The sequence below is a fragment of the Oncorhynchus kisutch genome, unplaced genomic scaffold (assembly GCF_002021735.2).
Source record: "Oncorhynchus kisutch isolate 150728-3 unplaced genomic scaffold, Okis_V2 scaffold855, whole genome shotgun sequence".
NCBI lineage: Eukaryota > Metazoa > Chordata > Actinopteri > Salmoniformes > Salmonidae > Oncorhynchus > Oncorhynchus kisutch.
The window spans coordinates 1-10,000 of NW_022262800.1; the positions used below are offsets into that span (position 1 = coordinate 1).

At 41.2% G+C, this 10,000-nt stretch overlaps 1 protein-coding gene and 1 long non-coding RNA gene across 3 annotated transcripts in view; both read right to left on the bottom strand.

Annotated features, from left to right (window-relative positions):
- Positions 1–2,925: 2,925 nt before the first annotated feature.
- LOC116362650 (uncharacterized) lies at positions 2,926–4,418 on the bottom strand. The gene is made up of 3 exons (XR_004207764.1): positions 3,921–4,418; positions 3,455–3,514; positions 2,926–3,340 (listed from the first exon to the last, which is right to left on the bottom strand). It is a non-coding gene; the product is annotated as an uncharacterized LOC116362650 (long non-coding RNA).
- Positions 4,419–4,863: 445 nt separating this feature from the next.
- LOC116362649 (uncharacterized) overlaps positions 4,864–10,000 on the bottom strand; it is an 8,797-nt gene continuing 3,660 nt past the window's right edge. The window contains exons 4-8 of one of the 2 annotated variants that reach the window (XM_031816700.1): positions 9,646–9,735; positions 9,150–9,287; positions 6,759–6,833; positions 6,440–6,523; positions 4,864–5,533 (exon numbers count right to left, since the gene is read on the bottom strand). In XM_031816700.1, the coding sequence (XP_031672560.1) occupies positions 5,414–5,533; positions 6,440–6,523; positions 6,759–6,833; positions 9,150–9,287; positions 9,646–9,735 (507 nt within the window). In that variant the 3' untranslated portion in view covers positions 4,864–5,413. Of the gene's footprint in view, positions 5,534–6,439; positions 6,524–6,758; positions 6,834–9,149; positions 9,288–9,639; positions 9,736–10,000 lie in introns of both variants that reach the window. The other variant, XM_031816699.1, reaches the window with a different exon arrangement.

A 10,000-nucleotide genomic window follows, 5' to 3' on the forward strand; every position in this document is an offset into this window, starting at 1 on the left:
GTTTGGCACGTTGGTAACACATTTACCATTAGATTAGACGACAAGAGTTTGAATCGCAGACAGCATCATGATTCATGAAATCTCATTCTCACCAATGATGGGGCATGCTCCTTATAAATACATTGTGATTTAGTTTCGGTATCAGACTAACTTTTCTTATGATTTTGTTTGACGAGCAAAGTTTATCGCCAGTTCACCATATCTGCCTGCACAAGGTAGAATTGGACAAGATGCACGGCGGCTCATCCCTGCGTGTGCTGTTTCTTCCAGAATGCGCGCATACACAGACGAAAAGGCACTGTATACAATTCATTTCGTAACTCGAGCCTACGACATAGACCTAATGTCTGCGCCTTGTGTAAAACATTGTATTAGTTAGCTTGTCCACTATAACAACAGGTTCACACGTAACCAGATTAACTTGCTTTGAAGATAATACTACTTTCAGTGCGCACTATCCCGGTGTCCCTGTCTTTAGAGTATTGACTTCAACAAGCGTTGGCTGGCATTATTGAAAGGAATGGTAACTACACTCGGCAACTGGTTGGCAGAGTCAACGTAGACTTTAATAATATACCATTTAGCAGACACCTTTATCCAAAACTAACCGGGTTATATGGTAGTGGAAACAGATCATAGAAACAGGATAACAATGTTGATATCATGGATGGTCAGTCCTTGCATCTATAACTCTGTCTATGAATTTGAGAGTGGTTACATTTCTCCAGCCACCAATCCCTCAGCTTTTTACCGAAAGAGGAGCAGGGAGACACTGTGTTTGTATCTACTGCCGATTGCCACTTTAAGAAGTTAAGATGCAGATGAAATACACACACCACATATGTTACAGATTGCTATATAAAATTCCCATCACTCAGACAGTTAGTGAATACACAGTATCCAGCACAGCAAACAATCAATCAATCAATCAAATGTATTTTACAAAAGCCCTTTTTTACATCAAAATATTACCCACAGTGGTTATAGAGGGTGAAACGAGTTCAACACCACAGTGGTTATAGAGGGTGCAACAGTTCAACACCACAGTGGTTATAGAGGGTGCAACAGGTTCAACACCACAGTGGTTATAGAGGGTGCAACAGTTCAACGCCACAGTGGTTATAGAGGGTGCAACAGTTTCAACACCACAGTGGTTATAGAGGGTGCAACAGTTCAACACCACAGGAGCAAATGTCAGTTGGTATTTTCATAGCCGAGCATTCATAGGTTGAGAGAGAGAGAGTTGAAACAGTAGGACCGGAGACAGGTAGCACCTCCATTATAACAGTAGGACAAGGTACACATCCATTATAACAGTAGGACCGGGACAAGGTAACACATCCATAATAACAGTAGGACAAGGTAACACATCCATTATAACAGTAGGACAAGGTAACACATCCATTATAACAGTTGGGACAAGGTAACACATCCATTATAACAGTAGACAAGGTAACACATCCATTAAAACAGTAGACTGGGACAAGGTAACACATCCATTATAACAGTAGGACTGGGACAAGGTAACACATCCATTATAACAGTAGGACAAGGTAACACATCCATTATAACAGTAAGACAAGGTAACACATCCATTAAAACAGTAGGACAAGGTAACACATCCATTAAAACAGCAGGACAAGGTAACACATCCATTATAACAGTAGGACAAGGTAACATCCATTATAACAGTAGGACAAGGTAACACATCCAATATAACAGTAGGGCCGGGACACATCCATCAAAACAGTAGGACAAGGTAACACATCCATTATAACAGTAGGACTGGGACAAGGTAACAGATCCATTAAAACAGTAGGACAAGGTAACACATCCATTAAAACAGTAGAACAAGGTAACACATCCATTAAAACAGTAGGACAAGGTAACACATCCATTATAACAGTAGGACTGGGACAAGGTAACACATCCATTATAACAGTAGGACTGGGACAAGGTAACACATCCATTATAACAGTAGGACTGGGACACATCCATTATAACAGTAGGACAAGGTAACACATCCATTATAACAGTAGGACTGGGACAAGGTAACACATCCATTATAACAGTAGGACTGGGACAAGGTAACACATCCATTATAACAGTAGGACAAGGTAACACATCCATTAAAACAGTAGGACTGGGACAAGGTAACACATCCATTATAACAGTAGGACTGGGACAAGGTAACACATCCATTATAACAGTAGGACAAGGTAACACATCCATTATAACAGTAAGACAAGGTAACACATCCATTAAAACAGTAGGACAAGGTAACACATCCATTAAAACAGTAGGACAAGGTAACACATCCATTATAACAGTAGGACAAGGTAACATCCATTATAACAGTAGGACAAGGTAACACATCCATTATAACAGTAGGGCCGGGACACATCCATTAAAACAGTAGGACAAGGTAACACATCCATAATAACAGTAGGACTGGGACAAGGTAACAGATCCATTAAAACAGTAGGACAAGGTAACACATCCATTAAAACAGTAGGACAAGGTAACACATCCATTAAAACAGTAGGACAAGGTCACACATCCATTATAACAGTAGGACTGGGACAAGGTAACACATCCATTATAACAGTAGGACTGGGACAAGGTAACACATCCATTATAACAGTAGGACTGGGACAAGGTAACACATCCATTATAACAGTAGGACTGGGACACATCCATTATAACAGTAGGACAAGGTAACACATCCATTATAACAGTAGGACAAGGTAACACATCCATTATAACAGTAGGACTGGGACAAGGTAACACATCCATTATAACAGTAGGACAAGGTAACACATCCATTATAACAGTAGGACAAGGTAACACATCCATTATAACAGTAGGACAAGGTAACACATCCATTAAAACAATAGGACTGGGACAAGGTAACACATCCATTATAACAGTAGGACAAGGTAACACATCCATTATAACAGTAGGACAAGGTAACACATCCATTAAAACAGTTTTTTTTTTTAAATCTGTGGAAAAACAATTCCACTCTGATTCCCTTTAAGGATGGGTGTATCTTTTAATTCGCTGTTGAATGGCCTGCTCCTTCTCCATTTTTCGGGAACACTATCCCGCACCCCCAAAGTGATAGATAGTATATCTTGTCTCGCACTGAGATGATTGTAATTCTGAGCTGTCAGGTTCATTCAGCGAGTGATCTCACTCTCCGTCAGCTCCATCTATGGCGGATATGGGCGGGGCCCCGAGCTCTTTAGTGATGGTCCCGATGAACCTCTTCTCTACCGCAGCACAGCAACACTGGCTCCTAGGGGTCCGTTTGGCATGCTGTACAAACCATTCTTTCCTGTTGGTAGAAAACAATTAAGGCATCTATTAGGCTATAGTTATATTCAAGAATCACTGCATATACTTGAAATAAACAATAGTCTTAGAAATAACATGGATTTGCATGTACCACCTCTGCTTCCTGCACATTCTCCTCCAGGATGAAAACATTTTCAGAGATGAAGATGTCATCCTGAAAACAAATAAATGTTTTGTTAATACAATTGAACCCAAATATATCAGTTGGCATTTAACAAGCTACCTGTCTTGTATGCCTTGTCAACACACACACAAACACACACACACACACACACAACACAATACAGGGACATTTATTTTTCAGCAAACATTAGTTATGTCAATTTCAGTCTAGCTAAATGAGGTGGATCTAACAAAACACTACAAATCCAAATCTTCAACAAAATGTATTTCAGTACTATTTGAGGTGGAAGCTACGCAACGTTACAGTAACTCACGTTACCTAATATGGGTACACGTATAAACTGTGTTGCAATTTTAGTTGCAGTTGAGTTGCTTTGCTAACGTTATTTGCTGAGGGGTGTTACACAAAACACTTTCAGACGCAATTAACTTATTACCTTAATCTAGAGTTGTAACAAAGTTGTCCAGTGTCTAACGCTAGCCTAGTCAACAACAGTCATGACCGGTTGACGTTACCTCTCTTCGATTCACTCTCCGCGCAAAATCTCATTCAGACAATCTGCTGGTTCCTGCCAGTGACGCATTGGCGTCAGTCGTTTCTATGGCAATGTAAAATGTCGCAAATAAACCTTGTCGAAGATCAAAATACTAAATATAAATACGTTTTTATGTTAAAATCACTTTTTTTTTGTACTAGTGGATTGAATATATCTCTTTGCTTAGATTTCCTTCCCAATGTGTTTCCATTCGCCTGCGTATCTTCTTATATGGGCTCTCTTTGAGGTTATGTTCATAAAATCATATTGTTCAATCATAACTGCCACTTTCCACTTACTACATTGGCCATAGCAACTGTTAGCAATTGGATATGTAGACGGACGAGTCGGTCAAGGATCGATTCAGACAAGGTGGTAAATTGTATGACAAGCTACAGTTTATTCAGAGTGAAGATATCTAGAACAGCGTAATTACGGCTCTCCCGCTGGTTCGTACGGAAGCGCAGACGAAGAAGAGACCGATACAATCAGTACACCACTTATATATAGAACAGAAAGTAGGTTGATTCTGGAAGATCGGATCTTTGGTTTGGTTCAGCTGGGGTGTAGTCTGTAGTCTTCCGCCATTGGCTCAGTTGTCTGTCCGTCATCGTAGAATCCTCTTCGGGCATTCAACGTTCAGCTACAACGGAGATCATGTGTGTGTGCGCTGGTTTTGGCCATTAGTGTAATGCGGGAGCTATCCTGTAGGGGACCCCACAGGCTCAACTCTGAGTTGTAGCCCCCCCTTAACAATAGTTTGGTCACCTACATGAGAAATAGCATTTCTCTACACAACATAGCACCTCTCTGGAAATTATTCTGACACAATTACAACGAGCAGTAATGATTTAAATCATATCATTTTATTAACTCTGAGCTGGTTGTTTACTGACATGATGCTTGTTGTTGTGAGGATGACAAACCTTTCACCATGTTGGACAGATATTCATAATGGCTTGTTCATTCACCATTGTCATACCACACTTATACACTCATTATTAACATGCAGTTTCATTATTTTTTTATGCACTTTAACAACAAGGTACAATAGTTAGATCTGAGGGGAACAATTGGCATGTATCATGTGCAGGAAATCAAACGAAACCCAGACTTTAACCAAACTGTACAGCAGGGAAGAGGTGGGATGAGAGCCACACCATGTGTTTAATTTTTTTCATTTGAGTTCAGGCACTGGAACGTTTCAGGCACTGGAATTTAGCCGTGTGTTTGTTTTTCATTTGAGTTCAGGCACTGGAATTTAGCCGTGTGTTGATTTTCACTGTAGCTAGTGTTCCAAACAAAATACCAGCAGGAGGATAACAGTTTGGTATATATGAATCAAGTTCTCGTCCTCGTGCAGAGCAGGGTTATCTGTGGTGTTGACGCTGAGGTCAGGTGACAGCTAGAGGACTGAGTTGGTACTTGACTCTGTCGAGGCTGTCGTTGAGCGGTGGCTCTGTGGACCGAATCTGGAGGGCCAGCACTACCAGAGACATCACTATGGCAGCAATCTGGAATACAGTGGAACAGATCAAGTTTCAAGGTTCCAGTTTGTTTACAATGTATAGCACGTTGGAAATGTTATTCACTTTCACATTATTTTGATTTTACCTTTGTTTTAACAGTAAAAAAAAAGCTATAACAAAACATGATATAATATATAGAAATGTGCACAGAATAATGTGTTTTTTATCCACTCATATCCACATCAACGAGTCCACATTGTGGTATTGAACCATAGTTGTACTAAATGCTACACTTGTCTTGCATCTAAAGACACAACACCTGGGGAAGTAATAGTAGCTTCACAATAAAACATGAATCAACATTAAACATTAAAACAATAACAGTAGCTTCACAATAAAACATGAATCAACATTACACATTAAAACAATAACAGTAGCTGCACAATACAACATGAATCAACATTACACATTAAAACAATAACAGTAGCTGCACAATAAAACATGAATCAACATTACACATTAAAACAATAACAGTAGCTGCACAATAAAACATTAATCAACATTAAACATTAAAACAATAACAGTAGCTGCACAATAAAACATGAATCAACATTACACATTAAAACAATAACAGTAGCTGCACAATAAAACATGAATCAACATTACACATTAAAACAATAACAGTAGCTGCACAATAAAACATGAATCAACATTACACATTAAAACAATAACAGTAGCTGCACAATAAAACATGAATCAACATTACACATTAAAACAATAACAGTAGCTGCACAATAAAACATGAATCAACATTAAACATTAAAACAATAACAGTAGCTGCACAATAAAACATGAATCAACATTACACATTAAAACAATAACAGTAGCTTCACACTAAAACATGAATCAACATGAATTAAACATGAAAACAATACAAGTCAGTGGTCATACCATAATGGTGGCAAATGTAGAGATGAATCCGATCATGATCTGAATCAGGAAGTTCATGTGTCTCTTCAGGATGGGACCACAAGGCTGGAACAGATAGAGATGGCATTGTAACAGCCATATAATTAGATATTAGAACTCATTATATATTACATTTACATATTAAATAATTGAATAGTATCTCTGTGGTAACAGATCTCTTAATTTTTTAGTGATTTATTTTGTAACTTTGGAGTCAGTTTAGCCCAATGCTAGCTAGCTTTCACTCAAAATTGTGGCATCAAAATAAAAAATGAACAACATTTAAATAAGACTGCTTTACCTTGCTGTACACCCAGCGCTCCTGGGACACTGAAGTTGTAGTTTGTCCGTGTGTGTTATTGCGCTGACAGTCTAGCTTCAGAAAAACACAGAGAAACAGGATCGAACTCCTTCATAGGTCACCACAAGCCTCTGTCACATTTCAAGTCTGTTTAAAGCTTCTATCCTTAGTTGCTACATCCAGTTTTGGACTTGTACATGTATTATATATACCCACTGACATCAGGGCAGCAGGTAGCCTAGTGGTTAGAGGCAGGTAGCCTAGTGATTAGAGACAGATAGCCTAGTGGTTAGAGGCAGGTAGCCTAGTGGTTAGAGGCAGGTAGCCTAGTGGTTAGAGGCAGGTAGCCTAGTGGTTAGAGGCAGGTAGCCTAGTGGTTAGAGACAGGGAGCCTACTGATTAGAGGCAGGTAGCCTAGTGGTTAGAGGCAGGGTAGCCTAGTGGTTAGAGGCAGGTAGCCTAGTGGTTAGAGGCAGGTAGCCTAGTGGTTAGAGGCAGGTAGCCTAGTGGTTAGAGGCAGGTAGCCTAGTGGTTAGAGGTAGGTAGCCTAGTGGTTAGAGGCAGGTAGCCTAGTGGTTAGAGGAAGGTAGCCTAGTGGTTAGAAGCAGGTAGCCTAGTGGTTAGAGGCAGGTAGCCTAGTGGTTAGAGGAAGGTAGCCTAGTGGTTAGAGGCAGGTAGCCTACTGGTTGGAGGCAGGGTAGCCTACTGGTTAGAGGCAGGTAGCCTAGTGGTTAGAGGCAGGGTAGCCTAGTGGTTAGAGGCAGGTAGCCTAGTGGTTAGAAGCAGGTAGCCTAGTGGTTAGAGGCAGGTAGCCTAGTGATTAGAGGCAGATAGCCTAGTGGTTAGAGGCAGGTAGCCTAGTGGTTAGAGGCAGGTAGCCTAGTGGTTAGAGGCAGGTAGCCTAGTGGTTAGAGGTAGGTAGCCTAGTGGTTAGAGGCAGGTAGCCTAGTGGTTAGAGGAAGGTAGCCTAGTGGTTAGAAGCAGGTAGCCTAGTGGTTAGAGGCAGGTAGCCTAGTGGTTAGAGGCAGGTAGCCTAGTGGTTAGAGACAGGGAGCCTAGTGATTAGAGGCAGGTAGCCTAGTGGTTAGAGGCAGGGTAGCCTAGTGGTTAGAGGCAGGTAGCCTAGTGGTTAGAGACAGGGAGCCTAGTGATTAGAGGCAGGTAGCCTAGTGGTTAGAGGCAGGGTAGCCTAGTGGTTAGAGGCAGGTAGCCTAGTGGTTAGAAGCAGGTAGCCTAGTGGTTAGAGGCAGGTAGCCTAGTGATTAGAGGCAGGTAGCCTAGTGGTTAGAGGCAGGTAGCCTAGTGGTTAGAGGTAGGTAGCCTAGTGGTTAGAGGCAGGTAGCCTAGTGGTTAGAGGAAGGTAGCCTAGTGGTTAGAGACAGGTAGCCTAGTGGTTAGAGGCAGGTAGCCTAGTGGTTAGAGGCAGGTAGCCTAGTGGTTAGAGGCAGGTAGCCTCGTGGTTAGAGGCAGGGTAGCCTAGTGGTTAGAGGCAGGTAGCCTAGTGGTTAGAGACAGGTAGCCTAGTGGTTAGAGGCAGGGTAGCCTAGTGGTTAGAGGCAGGTAGCCTAGTGGTTAGAGGCAGGTGGCCTAGTGGTTAGAGGCAGGTGGCCTAGTGGTTAGAGACAGGTTGCCTAGTGGTTAGAGGCAGGTTGCCTAGTGGTTAGAGGCAGGTAGCCTAGTGGTTAGAGGCAGGTAGCCTAGTGGTTAGAGGCAGGTATTCTAGTGGTTAGAGGCAGGTATTCTAGTGGTTAGAGGCAGGGTAGCCTAGTGGTTAGAGGCAGGTAGCCTAGTGGTTAGAGGCAGGTAGCCTAGTGGTTAGAGCGTTGGGCCAGAAACTGAAAGGTTGCAAGATCGAATCCCTGTGCTGACAAGGTAAAAATCTGTCATTTTGCCCTTGAACAAGGCAGTTAACCCACTGTTCCTAGGCCATCATTGTAAATAAGAATTTTGTTTTTTAACTGACTTGCCTAGCTAAACAAAGGTAAAATTAAAATAAATGATTCAAGAATATAATTTCTCATGAGCTTAGTTCAACTGTCGTACCGCATCAGAGCCCCAAACACAAGCTTGTTTTACTCCAATGTTTTGTAGACAAACACTGTACAGACTATAATGTTGATATCATGGATGGTCAGTCCTTGCATCCATCGCTCTGTCTATGAGTTGGAGAGGGGTTACATTTCTCCAGACCCATCCCTCAGCTGTTTATCATTTAAATGACGAAAGGCTGGTCCCAAGGGTGTCTTGTTTCTCCATGTCATATGTTGTTTATCTCAATCCGTTGGCTGCTGCTATTAGTCATCTCTGTGCATCTAACATGTCTTCACTGTTAAGACAGCCTTATCTCTACTTGTCCATCTCCTAACAGGAAGGTACTGTAGGTAAACTCACCATAGTGTTCTGTAGGCCTAGATTTACAGTCTCACATAGACTGTCCAATGAGTTGTCTGGAGGTTGTGGAGGACAGTAGCAGGAGAGTGGAATGTGACAACCCCAGTCTGAGTGGCCACGCAGTCCACAGCATTGATCCTAATGGACAAACCACATAAACAAACAAACCAAAAAAGATCAATATCAACATTTGTTTGATTGTACAACAACAAACAACAATATTGTACAACAACAAACAACAATATTGTACAACAACAAACAACAAAATTGTACAACAACAAACAACAATATTGTACAACAGCAAACAATTAGTCTGGTCCACCTCTGTATGTTTTTGACAACTATTCTGTCTACCATTGTCAATAAATTGATTTTATGGTAATAATGATGGTGTTAAAGTTGATCCAGATCTGGCAATGTTAACAATATTTAGATAAGTTGGCTGAAGATAATACAGATCTGAAGCCAGATTGATTGATTGATTGATTACTGATGCCTGGAGTTTGTTCAGCTCCCTCTGGACTTGCGGTTCAGTATCGTGAAGAGGAGTCACAGATTGAAACCTTCTGTCCAGAATCTCCTCCATCTTAAATGAATAAAGAACACGTTATTATGACATCACACACTGTTCATTAACATAACAACAGTTTTTTCATTGTTAAAAAGTCAATGACATTTTTAGGGGAGGAAGTGGATACCTTCGTTGGGCGCGAACCATCGGCACAGCGATGATTACGATGGCTATGAATTCACAGGTCATGAAGACAACATACTGTAGAAAGATACATATATATATATATAGAGAGAGAGAGAGAGAGAGAGAGAGAGAGAGAGAGAGAGAGAGAGAGAGA